At 46.7% G+C, this 20,216-nt stretch overlaps 2 protein-coding genes across 2 annotated transcripts; one reads left to right on the top strand and one right to left on the bottom strand.

The window, feature by feature from the left end:
- Positions 1–3,491: 3,491 nt before the first annotated feature.
- On the bottom strand, positions 3,492–10,960 carry LOC122125765 (sulfotransferase 2A1-like). Its single transcript, XM_042700366.1, has 6 exons — positions 10,803–10,960; positions 8,761–8,972; positions 7,200–7,326; positions 6,644–6,738; positions 5,393–5,570; positions 3,492–3,715 (listed from the first exon to the last, which is right to left on the bottom strand). Exons 1-6 carry the CDS (start codon positions 10,936–10,938, stop codon positions 3,603–3,605), a joined length of 861 nt encoding a protein of 286 aa, XP_042556300.1. The 5' UTR covers positions 10,939–10,960; the 3' UTR covers positions 3,492–3,602.
- A 1,182-nt stretch (positions 10,961–12,142) lies between these two features.
- On the top strand, positions 12,143–18,221 carry LOC122125788 (sulfotransferase 2A1-like). Its single transcript, XM_042700395.1, has 6 exons — positions 12,143–12,590; positions 13,464–13,675; positions 14,973–15,085; positions 15,600–15,708; positions 16,082–16,259; positions 17,902–18,221. Exons 1-6 carry the CDS (start codon positions 12,431–12,433, stop codon positions 18,012–18,014), a joined length of 885 nt encoding a protein of 294 aa, XP_042556329.1. The 5' UTR covers positions 12,143–12,430; the 3' UTR covers positions 18,015–18,221.
- The last annotated feature ends 1,995 nt before the right edge of the window (positions 18,222–20,216 follow it).

Raw genomic sequence — 20,216 nt, 5'->3', positions numbered from 1 at the left:
TCAAAGGAGACTTGGTTTAGCCAGCCAACCCCAAATGTGAGCCAATCTACTGTACAAATTTGTTTTTAGTTTAGATTTAGAGTTTACCCCATAGTCCTCTGAAAATTTCAATTTAAAATTATCCAATATATACTGGCGGAAGATACAAGAGGAACTTTGGCTCCTACCCCCAAATAGATATATAAAGAATAAAGACAATGACACAGACAACAAGGATCCATATTACAAACTGGTGCCAATTCTTAAGAAAACAGAATGAGACAAGACCAAGACAGAAACAGAAAAACACAAATCCTCTACTGTCATCACAGCCTGAAAGGGCCCATCGGTGGGGCCTGCTCCCATCTGACCTCCTCCCACTTTACATCCAAACAGATAGATCTTCAGCAGAAACATAGACAAACAGAAAACAAGAACAGAGATAAACAGAAACTTACTCACCTCCAGATGATTCCTGAGTGACTCCAAAAAGCTGGACCCCCAAAAAGATTTAGTGGAATGTCAGACATCCATGATCCTGGCACTTGGAGTAGCAGAGGAGCCATCAGGCACTAAGAAAACTCTGAGATGTTCTCTGTTCTATGGAGTCTCCCATCCTCTGGCAACCAGTATTGCTGAGGCCACTTGCCAGTGGCTTCAAGGAACCCAGCTGCCCCCATTGGCACTGGAATCTCGTTGGGAACTCCAAATGATATACAGGAATATGACCACGAGATAACAGAAAAGCCACATTTTGAGAGGTCAGATTGGGAGTCTATTATACAGCCAGCCCTTGTGAGCAGACACATGTTCCTCCAAAACTTGCAGGCTCAAAACTGAGTTAAGAAACTCAGTTAGGAAACTGATTCCTGAGGGTAGTAAAAAGAGAGCAGAAAAGCTATCTCAACAAACCAGATCACATCTAATGGAGAGCTGAAGAAGAACACCATGGTGAACTGAAGAGAGTCAAGAGACATGAGACGTGGTACAAAATGACAGCTGAACTGATCTGGGCAGAACAGGGCTATGGTTAGCATCACTGGGAGCCAAAAGTTCAAAGAGTCTTGATGTTCATGGCCCTCTGGCGGACAAAAAGACTCCTGATAGCAGATTCTTCCATTAGGGATGTAGACATACCACTTGCATAGAGAAATCTATTACTTTATTCATTGTGCATGTTCTGGGGCTTGGAATCAGGGCCCGGGGGCTGTTCCTGAGCTTCTCTTCCTCAAGACTAGTGCTCTAACACTTGAGTCACAGTCCCATTTACGGAATCTACTTCTTTTATTTTTACCCACGCTGGAAATTAACAGCTAACCTGTCCTTGGCTGACCTCTGGTCAGCAGCCAGGCAAGGGAGCACCAGATTTCCCTTCCCTGGCCTCCAGCACTTCCTTCCCCAGAGCCCTTCCTTGCATGCCTTTCCAGGTGATTTTGACAGTGGCAGGAACAAGCTCCTCAGGCACATGGCAGAGATTGGACATCTTGTTCTCCTTCATCGTCTGGAAGGAACTGCTCTCCAGGACTAAGTCCAGCTCCTCTGGCTCCAACGCCTTTCCCAGGACCCCCCAGATCTTCTATCATGCTCCTCGGGTCCTAATGAGAGGAAAACAGGGGCCACGGGTATGAGAGGGGACAACACGGAGCAGGTCTGAGGAGGAAAATGCAGAAGAAGAGAGAAACAGCAGAAGGCACTGGCAAGAGAAAGGGTGACTGGAATGCAGGGTTGGAGGTGTGGCTCAGTGGGTAAAGCACCAGCCAGAGGGCAAAGCATCAGGCACTGAGTTCAAGACTCCATCTCAGAACAAAAATAAAGAAAAGGAAGATGAGAGGAATGCAGGAAGGAATAACACACAACAGGATGTAGAAAGTTGACATAGAAGGTGGGATGGAGACTGAGGAGGGGGGATAGTGGGGAAGAAGATACTGCAGAAACAGGGGAGATGGCAGAAGGGGTGGAGAGGGCTGTGGTGGGTGCATGTAAAATCAATCGTTACCTTTTTCATCTGCTCATAACTGAGGACCAGCACATTCTCCTTTTCCCTCATGGACATCCAGCCCCGGACGTGATCAAACCATGACCAGTAAGGCACTGCAGGGGGAACAGTGGGGCAGTGTGTAAAGTCTCCACCATTCCCGATCTGCATGGTGGTCTCAGCACTGATCGCTCTGGTCCCTGTCACCTTCACTAGGGTGTAACTGACCAATAAGTCCTGTCTCTTTATAACCTCAAAGAGAGAGCACTGTGGAGCCAGGACGTGGCTTTCCAAATAATTTTCTTTTCTGGTGGAGCTACCTTTGCCCGTGTCAGGCAGGTCACCAAGGGCGGCACCAACAACTCTGACCAGGACAAAATGATCTGCGGGCCCTCACAGAACCCAAGCTGATGGGGAAACAACGAGGAGGCAACAATGCCTGGTAAGAAATGTACTCGTTATCTTGCCCGTGTAATTGTAACCCCCTCTGTACAGTATTCTCACAATAAAAAAAACCCAAGCTGAGTGCCTTCCACACCAAGTTGGCCCAAATCCATCATTTGCAAAACAGAGCAGACGTCCAAGCGCAAGGTCTGAGCCATGGCACACACACACACACACACACACACACACACACACACACACACACGAGGTGCCTTCCATCCCTGCCCACGGCTCCCAAGCAGGTCAGTCTGCTGAGACTCCATGGCAGAGCCCTGCGTGCCTGGCTCTGTTAGCAGGCCCCTGCCATTGTGGAGAGAGTGGCGGAGTTGGGTTCTCAAACTGGGTGGTGACCAATCATTGACTTGTTCCATTTGGTTATGAAACGCGTGTAATGATAAAGAAAAATGCAATGTGGTTTATTTCGGGCCACTGTGAACTGATTCAAGGCCAATCTCTGCTCATCTGATTTTCAGTTCGTGGCAGGAACCTGAACTACAAGAGGAAATAGAAGGAAGCAGGCTTGGGAGCAGCATTTTTTAAGTGGTTTTAACTTTACAATTTTTTTATTTTTGAGAATTGGCGTGTACATCACGATTGCATAAGGGGGAGACTGGATTTCTGATTCAAGGCCCTAAGACCAATCTGCTAATCTCACCCAAAACTCATTGCCCAGAGCACGCAATGCGTTTTTCTTCCAATTTCCTCTGTTGACCCCAGGATCTCTCTCCACTCTCAGCTATGACCCTGGTGTCATGGATCTCCATAGCTTCTCAGGGTCCTGGGGGCAGGGAGAGTTTCTCAGACTTCCTTTCTTTGTCCTAGCCTGGCCAAGTTTGTGAAGCAACAAACACTTAAAGTAACATCAGTGGAATGATGTGTGTGTGTGTATGAGTGCATGCGTGTGCATGCTGATTCATTGAAGATAACAGGCTCACAGACTTTCCTGACTGGTTGGCTTTGACCCTGGGTCCTCATTTCTCAGCCTTCTGAGAAATGTCGATAACCATTGGTGCCTAGCTTTGAAAGATTTCCGAATAGCTGCGGTGCTATAAATGCAAGGGTGACACTATGGAGATTTGTATCGAGCAAGGAATCAAATGTACAGCGTGAACATTCTAACCATCAGAATCAAGTGACAGCTCTGTGCCCTGACCCCAGGGAGACACAAATCTTCGTCTCCACAGACACAGGCAGAAGTCTGGACTTAGTCCCATAGGAACAGCTCTGTAGGAAGTCCGGCCATCTTCTCCTGGAATATTTTCTCAAAGGCTTCAGCCTGGGCTACGGTGAAGTGGTTCTTCCAGTCCCCTGTTATGCCTGGAAGCCAGGGAGAAACGCTGCAATCAGAGGGGGCCAGCACACAGAGGGCCCAGCCTACAGCTCCCTCCATGTCCCATCCCTGCTGTGCAACTGTGGAGGACCCTGCAGCTCAGAGAGAATTGTCAAGAACTGTGTGTGTGTGTGTGTGTGTGTGTGTGTACACTTATGAATGTGTACCTGTGCCTTCATGAGTGCAATGTGTGTACACATGTGGGTGTGTAAGGGTGTGTGCCTACCCATCTGTGGCGTGCACTTGAGTGTCAATGTGTGGTGTTGTTGTGGTGTTCCCTTACATTTGTGTGTGTGCATGCATGCGCACATGCCCATGTGTACAGGTGCAGGTGGGTGTGACATTACTGGGCCTGGGGGCTATCTCTCAGCTTTTTTCCTCAAGGCTGGTACTCTGCCATTTGTGTCACAGCTCCACTTCTGGCTTTTTGCTGGTGAATTGCAGATAAGACTCTCATAGAATTTTCCTGCCTGTGGGGCTTTGGACCATGAGCCTCAGATTCCAACTCCCTGAGTAGCTGGGATGACAGGTGTGAGCTATCGGCACCAGCCCAAGCAAGAACTTCACCAGAATACCAGTGAATTCAATGATGGATTTGGTGTTGTCCAGCCTTAAAAACAATGATTAAAATGCATCCATAGAGAGAATGAAACAAGACAGAACGGTGGGGTGGGGGCAGGGACACGCTGGGAATGTGGCTTAGTGTTAGATGCTTGCCTAGCATGCATAAAGCCCAGGGTTTGATTCCTCAGTACCACATACACAGAAAAAGCCAGAAGTGGCTGTAGCTCAAGTGGTAGAGTGCTAGCCTTGAGAAAAAAAAAAATAAGGAGAAAAAGAAGCTGAGGGACAGTGCTCAGGCCATGAGTTCAAGCCCCAGGACTGGCAAAAAAGAAAAAGAAAGAAAGAAAGAAAGAAAGAAAGAAAGAAAGAAAGAAAGAAAGAAAGAAAGAAAGAAAGAAAGAAAGAAAGAAAGAAAGAAAGAAAGAAGAAAAGGAAGGAAGGAAGGAAGGAAGGAAGGAAGGAAGGAAGGAAGGAAGGAAGGAAGGAAGGAAGGAAGAAAGAAAGAGAAAAGAAAAAAAAGAAAAAGCAAAGAACAACAGGATTCCGAGATCAGGGAGATGCATTAGAACAGGCAATGGCCAAACAAGAAAACAGAAGTGCAAATGGAGCACAATAAAGCTAAACAAAAACACAGGCAACAGTGAAGACAGCAAAGTTAAGAAACACAGGCCTAGCAGAAACAGAGGATTTCAATGTAGTAATGGAATAAAAAAAAGCTATTCTGATATGAAGAAATAAAAAATGACTAATAAATACATAAAACTCATTGGGTCCTGGTGGCTTACACCTGTTATCCTGGTATGTCAAAAGGTTGAGATTGGAGGGTCAGGTTTGAAGGGAAGACTGTGAGACTCTATCTCCAAGGTACCATGCAAAGGCCAGAAATGGAGTATGGCTCAAGTGCTATAGCACCAGCCTCCAAAATTAAAAAAAAAAAAAAATTAAACACTACCCAAGCCCTGAGTTCAAGCCCTAGGACTAACACACATTAAACACACAAAAAAAACAAAGATAAAGCCATACTCATGAAACAATAATCTGTCAAGAATTCCCTTCCTGATCTCTGACAGATGTTTAAACCACAGTGAGCCATTCCACACCTTTCCTGGTAATTAAGCATCCAGGAGAAAAGTAATCCCCTTTCAGCAGGCTGTAATTGGACATTGTGTTTTTCTTCATGGCCTGGAAGGAGCTGTTCTCCAAGACCAACTCCAGCTCTTCGGGGTTCAACTTCTTCCCCAGGAACTGACAGATCTTCTCCACAGTGCTCCTCGTGTCCTGCAAGAAAGAAAAGCAGGACAAGGAGAACAGAGAGCGGCTCTCAGGAGGAGGGAGCTTTGGAGGGAGGACAAGAAGAGACAGACAGCCAAACTCCAAGACAGACTGGTGTGTCAGAGGCTGAGCTGGGAGCAGGGATGTAGGGAGCCGTAGGTACAGCTCAACAGGAAAGGCCATCTGAATCCTTGTGCTTGCTCTAAGGGACATACAAAGAACTGGATTACTTAAAAATCACTAGGTGCCCGGGATTGTTTTAGGATGTCTGTAGAGTCTGTTTTATATTTAACCAGTTGACCTTGTCATGTTTTTTTGCACTCTGTTTTTACTAAGCCTAAAGATTCCTTGTTTTTGTGGACTATAGTAACCTTATGCTACTTCTTGACTTCTAACAGTATATATAGGAGGAAACTAAAAATCAACGGTGCTGCAGTCTTGATCTGCAAACCTCCCCACCCCATCCCTTGTCTTGTGTCTTTTTTTTTCTCATCCTTACCCCCTAAATCAGGATTCCCTTTCATTGCTGGCAGGCTCTGGCACAGGGAGGGAGGAAGGGATGAGAGCAGGATAGGAAGGAGGACTGGAAGGATTTGATCCAAGCACAACCAGAGCACAGAGGCTGGAGATGTCCCAGACCTAGAGCAAGGCATTTGGACAGTGATCAAGTGATAATTTGACAGTTATCCACAGGAAGATCAATACACCAGGTACTAGAGTGAACCACAGCTGATTTCTGAACAACACAGATTTTGTTAATGGCTGTGTGTGAGAGAGAGTTGTGTGTGTCTGTTGTATGGTTGAACTCAGTGTGTGCATACTATCTTGAGCCTTTGTGCTCAAGGCTAGCTCTACCACTTGAGCCACAGCTCCACTCTGGCTCTTTGGTGGTTCATTGGAAATAAGAGTCTCATGGACTTTGCTGCCCAGGCTGGCTTTGAACTGTAATCCACAGATCCCATCTTCCTGAGTAGCTGGTATTGTGTAGTCTGACCAGCGGAATGGGGTCTATGAAGGAGGAGAGATGTGTGTCAGTGTGAGGGGGCAGAGGGTGGGGTGCAGGGAAAATGGATCGTTACCTTCTTCAGCTCCTCGTAACTGAGCACCAGCACATTCTCCCTCTCCCTCATGGACATCCAGCCCTGGACATGTGCAAACCATGACCCGCACGGCACTGCAGGGTGGGTAAGGAGAGACAAGTAATCAACTTTGGGACGTCCAGATGTAGTCTATATTCTCCACATGTTTCCCCTTGTCTCTGTCAGCTTCTTCCAGGCATAACTGGCAAAAATCTTGTGCATATTTACCAATTAAAATATTATATTTAGCTGGGCACTGGTAGCTTATGCCTGTCATCCGAGCTACTCAGGAGACTGAGATCTGAAGCTCTGTTTTAAGGTAGTCAAGGAAAGGAAGCCTTGAGAAGCTTATACCCAATTAATCACTAAAATATGGAAGTGGAGCTGAGGGTCACCAGCAATAGAGCCCTAGCCTTGAGTGGAAAAATAAGGGAAAGTGCCCAGGGCCAGAGTTCATGCCCCAGGACCAGCATGCACATTCAGGTGCACACACAGAGATACACACACACACACACACACACACACACACACACACTTTACTTCACAAGCCACTCACCGCTGCCTTCAATGAACCACTCATAATACTGTTGCAGAGACTGTGGATTCTTCAAAAACGTTGCTTGAGCCAAGAAATAATAGCCAGACACAAGGACATCCTTCGGATTTCTGATGACATAGATCACCTTAAAGGGAGAAAGGCAAAAACTAAAAAATTATTAACATCTTTCCCATATTCAAGGTCTTGATCTCTCCATATCCTAGTTCTATATGATAGGATCCATATCAAAGGATAAGCCATCTATCTGCTCATTGTCTTAATTAGAACACTAATTGACTTTGTTGTTCATGCCAGTCCTGAGACTTGAACTCATGGACTGGTCACTGTCTCTGGGCTTGTTCTCTCAAAGCTGGCACTCTACCACTTGGAGCCTGGTTGGCGATGGTTCTTGGAGATAAGATTTTTTTGAACTTTTCTGCCCAGGTTGGATTTGAACTCCAATCCTCAGACATCCTCCTCCTGAGTAACTAGGGTGACCGCTATTAGCCATTGGTGTCTGGCTTATTTATTCACATTATCCTTTTTTCTTGGTCTATCATAGGGATTTAACTCTGGTCCTGGGTGCTGTCCCTGAGCTTCTTTTGCTCACTCCACCACTTGAAGCCACAGCCCCAATTCTGGTTTTCTTGTGGTTAATTGGAGTCTCATAGAATATCACACATGAGCTGACTTTGAACTACAACCATCAGATCTCAACCTCCTAAGCAGCTAGCCAGGATTACAGGTGTTAGCCATGGTACACAGGTAACATACTCGCTTTACTATTTCCGGTCGTGGGGCTTGTACTCTGGGCCTGGGTGTTGTCCTGCAGCTCTTCAGCTCAACGCTAGCTCTCTACCACATGAGCCACAGTGCCATTTCCATTTTTCTGTTGTTTTATTGGAGATAAGAGTTTCACAGACTTTCCTGCCCGGGCTGGCTTCGAAATGTGATCCTCAGATCTCAGCCTCCTGAGTAGCTAGGATGACAGTCATGAGCCACTGGTGCCTGGCACGTATTCACTTTTGATGGAATGAAGCTCAAAGAACAGACAGGCAAGCAGTTGTGTATAAAGGAGATTTGTGAGTTCTGGTTGAGCTTAAATGGTGGTTTTGAAGATTCTGGCACCCAGGTCATTTGTGAGGGCCCATCTACACTGGTCCGCATCTTGGGTCTGAGGTCTCTCAGCAGATGAGCACAACTTCAGGGCCATGGAAAACTGCTAAAGGCCAACACAGCTTGGCCTCATCTCCAGGTCTATATGTTTCAGAATTCAAGATTCAAAAGCATCAGATGAGCCTGGAAACGTGACTCATACCTGTCATGCTAGCTACTCAGGAGGCTGAGATCTGAGTATTCCAGTTCGAAGCTAAGCCAAGCAGGAGATTCTGCGAGACATTTAGCCTCCAAATAACCAACAAAAATCAAGAAGCTGAGCTCAATACGCAGAGCTCTAACCTTGAGCAGAAAAGCTCAGGAACAGGGCCCAGGCCCTGAGTTCAAGTCCCAGCACAGGCACACACACAAAAAAAGAAGCATTGATGTAGCAGTTATTGAGCACTGAGCAATGAGCCCTGACCTTGGCCTTGGAGGTGAAGAAAGACTTGGGGAAGAGTTGGATGGGGAGGTGGGAGGTGATCAGTGGGGGACCCTCCTTCCTTTCTTTTATGGTTTGGAATCCATGTTTAATCTCGATCCATGGGGAGCGATCCCAGATAGGCACAGAGCGGATCCACTCGGGATCCCCATTGCTGTGAATGAGACACAGGATCTCAATCACCCAGTTGGTTCCTGGAGACAGAAGGAAAATGAAGGTCACTCATTTCTCTCTGAATTGTATAAAGACCATGACGGTAAAATATACATAACACAAACCTTACCAATATAGACTTTGTCTGGCATATAATCTTTGATCATGTAATGTCCATATTGGTGTGTGTGTGCGTGTGTGTGTGTGTGTGTGTGTGTGTGTGAACATGTACATTTATATGTGCCTCTCCTAAGGCTTGAACTCCTGCCCAGGCACTGCTCTTGGCTCCTGATTCTCAGTGCATTTTCCTTGCAGTGAGTACTCCGTGCTGGCTCCGCCCCATCCCAGTGCCTGGTGCTCCTCCCCTCGAGGCCCCCTCCCCCCATTACAGCCTGTTCTGCCAGTTCCCAACTACTCCCCACAAGGAATATTCTTCTTATTGATCTCAGGGCCTGGACACGTGCTCAAAAGCCAAATGTACTCTGTACCTGGCCTATGAAATGGGAAGCCTTCTGTACAACACCTTATTAATAATGATGAAAATATAAGAGCAAGAAGAGGTGCTGGAGATATGGCTCAAGTAGTAGAGTGCCAGCTAAATAAGCAAGCCCAGCAAGTACAAGGCCCTGAGTTTAAATCCCAGTACTGCACCCACCACAAAAATTTTACAAAAATGAAAAGTGTTTGGCATATACTAAATGAAAAATGTTACCATTTATCTCAAAGATGTCCATGACATTGTGGCTCAAGTTTTAGAGTGTTACCTTGAGCAAAAGAAGCTTAGGGACAGTGTCCAGGCCCTGAGCTCAAGGCCCAGAACTGGGGGGACAGAGGGGAATGATGTCAACGAGTTCTTGATGTAGAATTTTTTTTAATATTGATAAAACAAAATACCAGTATAAAACCTTTCCCCCGTATGCATGGACTGAGAAAGCCAGCATATCTCATATGCCAGCCTCCAATTTAGCTCCATTATTAAATACCATCCCAATTAACAACACCTGGCTGTAGTTGGCACGTGCACACATGCTGATAGTGTGAAACACTCGTCAGAAAATGTATGCGGAGGAGTTGGTATTGATCAAGATGCCTCATTTGGTAAATGGGCAGTGTGGCACTGAAATCATTTAGTGCACCTGCTGAAACATCTTTTAGGTTTTTTTTTTTTTGTCCATCATGGGGCTTGAACTTGGGGCCTGAGCACTGTCCCTGAGCTCTTTGCTCAAGGCTAGTGCTCTACCACTTTGAACCGCAGCTGCATTTGGTTATTGGGGAGAAGAGTCTCACGGACTTCCTTGCACAAGATGGCTTTGAACCAAGATCCTCCGTCTCCTGAGTAGGATTATAGACAGGAACCACCATCAGACTGCTTGAAAAATCATTTTTATTAACCAAAATAAATTAGTTACATTAAAACAAAGGATAAGGGGCTGGGAAGGTGGCTCAGTGGTAGAGCGCTAGCCTTCAGCTGAAGAGCTGAGGGACAGTGCCAAGGCCCAGAGTTCAAGCCCCACAATCGGACCCAAAATAAATAAATAAATAAAAATAAAACAAAGGGTAATATTTAAAAGGAAACAAAACTGCATGTGATTCTTCTATGAGCTCTGCAGAATTCACCCTCCATCATTCACCCCTGGCCCCACAGACAGTCACAAATGCCTGCTTCTGCCATAGGCTCAACTCTATCACATTGCGCCAGTACCTTCACCAGCCCACCATGCACATATCAATCCCTGTGAAATGTGCTGGCAAGATCCTGGTCCATGCAGGGAAAGAAACAAATGAGCTACTACACCGCCCCATGCAGGAGGCTGGAGGGAGGGAGGCACAGGCCTGGCCTTTCCCACAGAGCCGCAGCCCCATCTGCTCACCTGATTTGGGGTAGGTCACTATGATGATGTCCTCGTCCTTCAGCAAAAACTGCTCGTGGACTGCTTTTATGGATTCAGGGGTGTACAACTTGGAAGGGAAAGGAATGCCCTGGTACCACATGTAGTCCTGAGCCATGGTGGAGCCTTGTGTGCCTGGTTATAGATCACAGACCACTTCCACTTGGACAGTTTGTAGTAGCCTCTGGGTTGTCATTCTGGGTAATAAATTAATCATTAACTTGTTGTTTCATTGCAAAACTAAGTTGTTGGTAAAGGCAAACACAGTGTGATCCTCACCAGGGGATTTTGAAATGTAAAATCATTCAGGGGCGGGATTTTCAGTTCAGGGCAAGTAACCTGAACTAAATGCAGAAGAAGGAAGCAAGCTTGGGGACAAATTATTGTTTTTGTCTTAAATTGACAAATCTTTTCTTTTGGGAATAGGTATCGCTATCACAGCAATTGGACAGAGGGAGGCTGGACTCTGGCCCAACGTCCTAAGTCCAATTCACTAACTTCACCCAAAACTCATTGCTAAGAAGACTTGGTGCATTTTTCTTGTGACTTCTTGTTTCCCCCAGGATCTCTCTCGGCTGTGGGATCCCAATCACGGTCTCTGGTGTTTGGATCTCCGTGTCTCCTCAGGCTCCTGAGGACAGAGTTTCTCAGACTTCCTTTCTTTGTGCTGACCTTGCAGGTTTGAGCAACACCAAATACTTCTGTAACACCACTGGGATGGTGTGTGCTCTGTGCATGTACGAAAATGCATGTGTGAGTTTGTAACTGCATGTGTGTGTGTTCACACCACAGGAGTCCATTCCTGTGAGGGTCAGGAGCAAACAAATCTAGGTAGGCTTACCCCCAAGCAACTGTGTGCATTGTGCCTGGTGTGGGCAGGCAGGGCAGTAGGAACCTCTGTCTGGAGGACAAAGGCTCCAGGTCTGACTGAGCCATGAGCACCAGGTGTTTATTCACTGCACAGCATTCAGTCAGGCCACAGACACCCGGTCACATGACTCTGAAGCCATACAATCTCACTCTGGTGTGTATATATGTGTGTGTGTGTGTGTGTGTTTGTGTGTGTGTGTGTGTGTGTATGTATATATATATATACATATATATATATATATATATTTCCCCCCAGTTCTGGAGCTTGAACTCAGGACTATGTCTTTGCACTCAAGGCTGGTGCTCTACCACTTTAGCCACAGCTCCACTTCTGACAGTTGTCTTGGTTCATTTGAGATACCAGTCTTCTGGCTTTTATTTCCTGGGCTGGCTTCAAACCTTGATTCCCCAGACCTCCAGCCTCCTGAGTAGCTAGGATTACAGGCATGAGCCGCTGGTGCCTGGCTCCAAAGACCGTTCTTAGTCTTAAACTCTACAAACAAAAACAAAAAACAAAAAGAGCCCTCCAGCCTATTTCCTTGTATTTCCTCTGGTAGTTGAGATTCCCTACCATGAACTAAAGTCAGAAGAGTACAGATCACCCTTGTGTTGTTTTTTTAATCATCAAATCACTTTCATAACAAAATGAAACAAGTTAATGATTTTCTTCAGTCAGTGGTGTCACCCCCTCCCCAGTGCCAGTGGCCTGGGACCAAGAGCCAGGCACACAGGGCTCCGCCATGGCTCAGGACTACGTGTGGTACCAGGGCCTTCCTTTCCCTGCCGTGCATTTCAACTCGGAAGTCATAAAAGCAGTCCACGAGGAGCTTATGCTGAAGGACGAGGACATCATCACGGTGACCTACCCCAAATCAGATGAGCAGACTGGGACGCAGCTGGGTGGGAAAAGCCAGGCCTGTGTCCAACTCCCTCCAGCCTCCCTTGTGGGGATGGTGTATCAGCTCATTATTGAAGACCTGTGGCCCATGTGGTATAGTTCCAACCTTGCGCATAAAAGCTCAGTGACTATTCCCAAGCCCTGAGTTCAAGCCCCAAGACTGGCACCAAAAATATAAATGAAATTTTTTAAAGAGCTACCATCATAAATTAAAACGAAAAGAATGGCTTTGAGGTTACTTGGAGGAGAGGGATGATTTGAAATTGAAGATTTGTTGTTGGGCTGCAGTTGGGAAGTGGGAACTTTCTAGTAAGTAGAAGGAACTGGCAGGCCAGTCCCAGAATTCAGAGGCAGGGGGTGCACGGAAGGGATTTCACGAACTGCTGAGAAGTAGATTAAACCCAAATATCCCCAGAGAAATGGCTGCGTAATCCCAAACAGATTGAGAGATCAAAGTAGAATATTACTTTGGAGACAACTCAGACGCATGCTCTACTATTTTCAGGATATGTGGACATTTGAAGCACATGAGACAAGGCCACAGTGCAAAGCACAAACTGTGTGTGATTGCACTCACATACAAGTCCCAGAACTCTCAACGTCCCGGAGGAGAAAAGTGCATGGTTGGGGTCAGGACAGGTGGCAAGCAAATCAATATTCAGTTGTCATGGACAATGTAGATTTATAAGATGTCAGAATACTGGCATTGAGTGAGCCATGATTGAAATAAACTAAACACTACTTATCCGCACCAGAGTGCTTGCTGGAGAAAGTTTACATCATTAAGGTTTATGGTATGTATATTTTACCACTATGAAATCTTATATAATATTGTTATTCAGATAGAGTGACTTTTGTTTTTCTTTCTGCCCCAGGAACCCATTGGTTGATTGAGGTTCGCTCTCTGATTCACACCAAGGGGGATCCCAAGTGGATCCGATCTGTGACCTCATTTAATCGCTCCCCATGGGTTGAGACCACATGTGAATCCCAAATCATAAAAGACAGGAAGGAGGGTCCCCTCCTCATCTCTTCCCACCTCCCCATCCAACTCTTCCCCAAGTCTTTCTTCACCTCCAAGGCCAAGGTCAGTGCTCAGTGCCCAATAACTGTTCCATCAAGGACTGTTCCTCTTAAAAATGCACATAGCCAGCAGGTCTGGCATTCTCCCTCTGTAGTTCACAGAGTTCTGAGACTCTCCTTTATGAGGCGAGGGTCCTCAGACCAAACCAGAGTCATGGCTGAATAATCCCTGACAGATGAACTAACCAAAAGACTAACCAAACTGTATTTTAAGTGGATACCCAGGCCTCATGCGGTCAACCCAGCTAAACAGGAGGCTGAGAGGTTCAAGATCAGAAGTCAGCCTAGGCAGAAAAGGCTAGGAGACGCTTATCTCCAATGTACCATCAAAAAAAAAAGCTGGAAGTGGAGCTATGGCTCAATTGGTAGAGCATCAGACTTGAGCACAAAAACTCAGGTCAACACCCAGGCCCTGAGTTCAAGCTCCAGGACTGGCAAGAGGAAATTTTTAAAAAGAGCCAAGTGAGATTGTGTTTTTTCAGTGTCGTGTGGCCTGGTGGCTGTGGCCTGAACGCTGGAAGAGTGAATAAACACCTTTGGTGTTCATGGCCAGATCAGACCAAGAGCCTTTGTCCTCCAGAGAGAGATCCCAGTTCCCTGGCCCAGCCCACACTCTTACTTACTAACTCTGTGCAATGCTACCTAGATGTGTTTGCTCCTGAATATCATAGAAATGGGTGCATAGGGGGTGAACTCTCTTCTGCTGCAATAGTTCATACTCCCTGACTCCAACTTGAATGGCTTTTTTGTTTCTGTTTTTATACCACTCCTGGGGCTTGAACTCAGGGCCTGGAGACTGTCCTTGAGCTTTTGTCCTGAAAGCTGTCACTCTGCCACTTTGAGCCACAGCTCCCCTTGTGGTTTTCAGGCAGTTAATTGGAAGTAAGAGTCTCATGGGCTGTTCTTCCTGGGCTTACTTAGAACTGTGCTCCTCAGATTTCAGCCTCCTGCGTAGTTGGGATTACAGGCGAGGGCCACCACCACTTAGCCCCTTCAATGATTTTTTACAGAACAACTCATAAATCTGTGGCCAGCAAATGATAACCAGCATCTGCTCTCCTGTGCTTTGTAGGCATTGTCCTTCCATTGTTTTATTCCTGCCAAGGTAATTTGTCTGGAGGCAATCTGAAATGTATTTGAAGAATGAATGCCCGACCAAAAGACCCACCGATACTTTGATGTTTGAGAGCAGTTTTAGAGACTTGATCTGAAACGTGCAACATGCAACATCATGCACGTGAGACATTATGGGAATGTTTTTTGTTTTCTGTTTGTTTAATTCTTTTCCTTCTCTCTTTAAGGTGATCTATGTCATCAGAAACCCTAAGGATGTCCTTATATCTGCTTATTATTTCTGGGGTTTTACAAATCTGGCTAAGAAACCAGAGTCACTGCAACAATATTTTGAATGGTTCTTTTTTTTTTTTTTTTTGCCAGTCATGGGGGCTGAGCTCTGGGCCTGGGCACTGTCCCTCAGCTCTTCAGCTCAAGGCTAGCGCTCTACCACTTGAGCCACAGCGCCACTTCTGGCTTTTTCTGCTTATGTGGTGCTGAGGAATCGAACCCAGGGCCTCATGCATGCAAGGCAAGTACTCTACTACTGAGCCACCTTCCCAGCCCTTGAGTGGTTCTTGCAAGGACACGGTGAGTGGCTTGTGAAGGGGGCAATCAGTGCTGAGACCTCAGGGCAGATCAGGAATGGTAGAGACTTTTTTTTACCAGTCCTGGGGCTTGAACTCAGGGCCTGGGCATTGTCCCTGAGCTTCTTTGGCTCAAGGCTAGCACTCTCCCAATTAAGTGCCCCTTCTGCCTTTTTCTGTGTCTGTGGTACTGAGGAATCAAACCCAGGGCTTCATGCATGCTGGGCAAGCACTCCACCACTGAGCCACCTTCCCAGTCCTGGTAGAGACTTTTTATACCATCCCCGCTGTTCCCCCTGCAATGCCATACGGGTCATGGTTTGATCACATCCGAGGTTGGATGTCCATAAGGGAAAAAGAGAACATGCTGATCCTCAGTTATGAGCAGATGAAAAAGGTAACCATCGATTTTACATGCACCCCACCCCACCACCCTCCTCACCCCTTCTACCTCCTCCTCTCCCTAGAATCCCCGCTAGTCTCCACCCCACCATTCCTGTCACATTTCTGCATCGTGTTGTGTGTTATTCCTTCCTGCGTTCCACCCATCCTCCTTTCCTTTCTTTTTATTTCTGGTCCAAGGTGGATTCTTGAACTAAGTACCTGATGCTGTGCTCAACCCACTGAGCCATGCCTCCAATCCCCCACTGCACTCATCCTTTCTCCTGCCAGTTCCTTCTGTTGTTTCTCCCTTCTCCTGCTCCCTCCTCCTGAGACCCATTCCCTGTTGTCTCCCTTTCATACCTATGGCCCTATTTTTCTCTCCTTAGGACCCGAAGAGCATGATAGAGAAGATCTGCCAGTTCCTGGGGAAGGCGCTGGAGCCAGGAGAGCTGGACTTGGTCCTAGAGAACAGTTCCTTCCAGGCGATGAAGGAGAACAAGATGTCCAATCTCAGCCATGTGCCCGAGGAGCTTATTCCCACCAGTATAAAACTCATCTGGAAAGGTATAGAAATGCCCCAGGGAAGGAGATGCCAAAAGCTGGGAAACGGAAGTCAGGTGCTACAACCACAAAGTTGTGGCCTGGGCTGGGAAGTTGGCTCAGTGGTAGAGCGCTTGCCTTGCATGCCTGAGGCTCTGGGTTTGATTCCTCAGCTCCACATAAGCGAAAAAGAAAAAAGCCGGAAGTGGCGCTGTGACTCAAGTGGTAGAGCACTAGCCTTGAGCTGAAGAGCTGAGGGACAGCGCCCAGGTGCAGAGTTCAGGCCCCACAACCTGACCCACCCCCCACAAAAAACACAAAGTTGTGGCCTTGGGTCAGGCTGGCTGATCACGAGGAGGAGGAGGAGGAGGAGGAGGAGGAGGAGGAGGAGGAGGAGGAGGAGGAGGAGGAGGAGGAGGAGGAGGAGGAGGAGGAGGAGGAGGAGGAGGAGGAGGAGGAGGAGGAGGAGGAGGAGGAGGAGGAGGAGGAGGAGGAGGAGGAGGAGAAGAAGAAGAAGAACAACAACAACAACAACAACAACGACAACCCTGGCACAATGAATAAAATATTTCTCTATAGATTGGTAAATAAGTCCCTAGCAGCAGAAAAAAATCCGTCCTCAGGAGTCTTTTTGTCCACCAGGGGGCGGCAGAGGGGATATATAGTTTGCACCATGGCCAAAAGGACAGAAAAGAAAGACCCTGGAAGTTAGCAGCCCGCATTCTGTGGCAGAGACAAGTAGAGTTGATGCCACAGGACCTCAGTGCCCAGGCCTCTGAGAATCTCAGTTTCTCCCTCCGTGTGGGTGCTCAGCTCCCCCAGAGGCTGCCATCCCGGCCTTGCCTCCCTCCGTGCTCCCCATGGTGACCCCATAAGGTGCAGAGAGCCGGGCGCCATGAGTGTTCATGGAGACGGTGACACCAGCACGGTGTGGGGGCTCCTGGTGCTGAACACTGATTAGACCTCATCAGCAGTTCATAATGGGCTCTACACTATGACACAGGTGCTGTGTTTTTATATTTGTACACAGCATCATCGTTGAGGGTTTGTTTTTTTTTTTTGTCACTTCAGAAAAGAGTGGTCCCAGACAATGCTTAAAAAGCATAAGTCAGAAATAAAGAGCCAGGCGCTGGTGCCTCATGCCTATCACCCTAGCTACTTAGGAGGCTGAGATCCGAGGATCACATTTCAAGGCTGGCCTGAGCTGGAAAGTTCATGAGAAACTTATCTCCAGTAAACTAGCCAAAAACCTGGAAATGGAGCTGAGGCTCAAGTGCAGAAAACAACTCAGACACACAACACCTAGGCCCTGAATTCTAGTCTCTGTACTGGCTACCCCTATCCGTGTGCACAGACACACACACACACACACACACTTAACTTTATATTATAGAAGAACTCTATTGCATGCAGGCAGATATTGAAGGTACCAGAGTCCTCTGAGAACCCAGTATGAGATTCCTGACTCCCCACACCTGGGGCAGGAACAGCACCCATAGTGGCAGAGGGCAGAACTTCAAAGGAGAGCACTGCACATGGAGCATGTGGAGTCCATCTCCCAGGGGAGAGCTGTGGCTTCACCCCCAGGGAGGGCAGAGGCAACACAAGGGGACAGCACCATCCTGCCCTGGATCAGTCTGATGTCATTGTTTTTCCATGGCTTCAGGCATCATAGGAGACTGGAAGAACCACTTCACCCCAGTTCAGGCCCAAGCCTTCGAGGAAACATTCCGGGAGAAGATGGCGGGACTTCCTCCGGAGCTGTTCCCTTGGGACTAAGTCCAGACTTATTTCTATGTTTGTAGAGACAAACACTTGTAGCCCCCCCTCACCTGATAGTGGTGATAGGATGGGGGTGGGGTCATAGCGTAAATCTGTCACTCAAATCTGGAGGTCTAAAGTTTCATATTGAAGCCTTAATCCAATCACCACGGTGCCCATTAACTCTATTCCATCCAGGGCATACGAGGCTTTTTTCTTTAAAAAGTATTACCTTATTGGTATAATACAGGTGATGTACAGAGGGCTTGCAATGTCATGAATGAGGTAATGAGCATACTTCCCATCTGGTGTCTTCCCTGCCCTTGCTTTCTCCATCCATCCTCCACCCATGAGTTGCATAGTTCACTTCATCCATGTCCACTGAGCCCCACGGCTGCACTTGTTCACCCTTTTACCCTTGAGTTCTGGGGTCTCCCCCCACCTTCTCATAGATATACACATGAATATACCAGACATAGTAAACAAAACAGACTCATCAGCAAATAAAATTTTTTAATCTAAAAAAAGGTAAAAGATCTCGTTTCCATAACTTGGAGTTCATTTCCATAGATTTCTTATTTCATCTAGACATAAAGAGCTTTGTAGGCATTGTGCTTCTCTCCTAAGACTAACCTCTTTTGGTCTCATTGTGTGTGACTATCTAGAATCCTCTATCTGTTATCATTGACCAGTGTATTTTAGAACTAATAGCTTCATAGGAGACAAAACCTGCTCCATTAGCGACTCTGAGCTTGGCTTCCCTCACTTAACATGATTTGCTCTAGTTCCATCCATTTCCCTGCAAATGACATAACTTCATGCTCTCTAATGGCTGTGTAAAATTCCATTGTATATAGGTACCACATTTTGGGGATCCACTCATCTACTGTGGGGCACCTGGACTGTTTCTTTCTTGGCTATTGTGAATAGGGAGCATGGACGTGCAGCTGTCTTTATAACATCCAGGCTCGTGATGTTCTGGGTATGCCCAAGAGTGGTATGCCTGGGTCTTAGGTGAAAAAAAAAAAATCTATATTTAGTTTTGGATGCTTTTATAGTCACATGATACATTTTAATGGGATGGTGACATTGGTCAAACATATTAGAAACCATAAAAAATTAAGAACCAAACTATACATCATACATTTACCTATATAAATATATTACATATGCACTATATATAATATAGCATATATAATATATAATATAAATATATTATATATTTTATATATATATATTTTACATGGGTAAAAAGTCATATAAAAAAACAAAAGATACCAGGGACCCCAAAATGGTGCATACTACCTGGGAACCACCCTCATTGTCTTCACCCAAACAGGGGGTGGGGTGTCCCAACATGCAGATCCCCCAAGACGCTGACAACAGCGGAAAACCCGACAACAGAGAACCGCAGGAACTGAGAAGGAAGGAAGGAAAAGCCTCCTCCATTGCACACACACAGACAGAAGCCCGCGAAGCCCGGGCCCCGGCCCATGGCACTGTGGACTGCAGAACCCAGACACCAGAAACGCCACCGCGAGGAATCCCGGGCCTGCTGGCCAGGGAAGCCAAGGCATGCTTGAGCAGGCTCAGCCAGAAGGGGCCCTTCCCTCCCCCCTTACAGGATCTACCAATCAGGTGCGCCGGCGCCTCAGCCCCCATAGAGAAGCACGAATCAAATCCTGCAGTGCGCCCAGCACACCCTCCCCCCATTGGGAGGTGCTGGCCCCAGGAGGGAGCCGCTGAAACCCCGCCCTGTCTAGAACAGGGATCAGTGTGACATCTAGTCAGCGTTTTAGAACAGTCCTGTAACAGTCTCATTAGATAGGGCAGCAAGATAAACCGCAAAGAATATGCTGGCAATGCAAAGCTTCGGATCTCAGGGGACTTTCGGCTTCCTCATTCATTGGCTGTTGCTAGGGGAATTTATGGGGTAGGGTACAAATGGGACGTCTGCAGTCATTACGGGGGACCTAAGCTCATATGCTGGAAATAGGCCTTGTCTCAAATTGGAGTTTTTATGCACAAAATGGTGATTCTCTTGCTAGAGCAAATTCATTGCTCTGAGCCCACACATCAAGGAAACAGAAGCTGCTCAAGTAAATAATCTCATAATGCAATTAAAACTACTAGAAAAGCAAGAAATCATTGCATCTAAAGTTACTAGATGGAGCGAGATAACCAAGATAAAGGAAATGAATGAGATAGAGATTTTTAAAA

The sequence above is a fragment of the Dipodomys spectabilis genome, unplaced genomic scaffold (genome assembly GCF_019054845.1).
Source record: "Dipodomys spectabilis isolate Male_0828 unplaced genomic scaffold, ASM1905484v1 ptg000266l, whole genome shotgun sequence".
Lineage (NCBI taxonomy): Eukaryota > Metazoa > Chordata > Mammalia > Rodentia > Heteromyidae > Dipodomys > Dipodomys spectabilis.
This window is presented reverse-complemented; position numbering and strand designations above follow the sequence as displayed.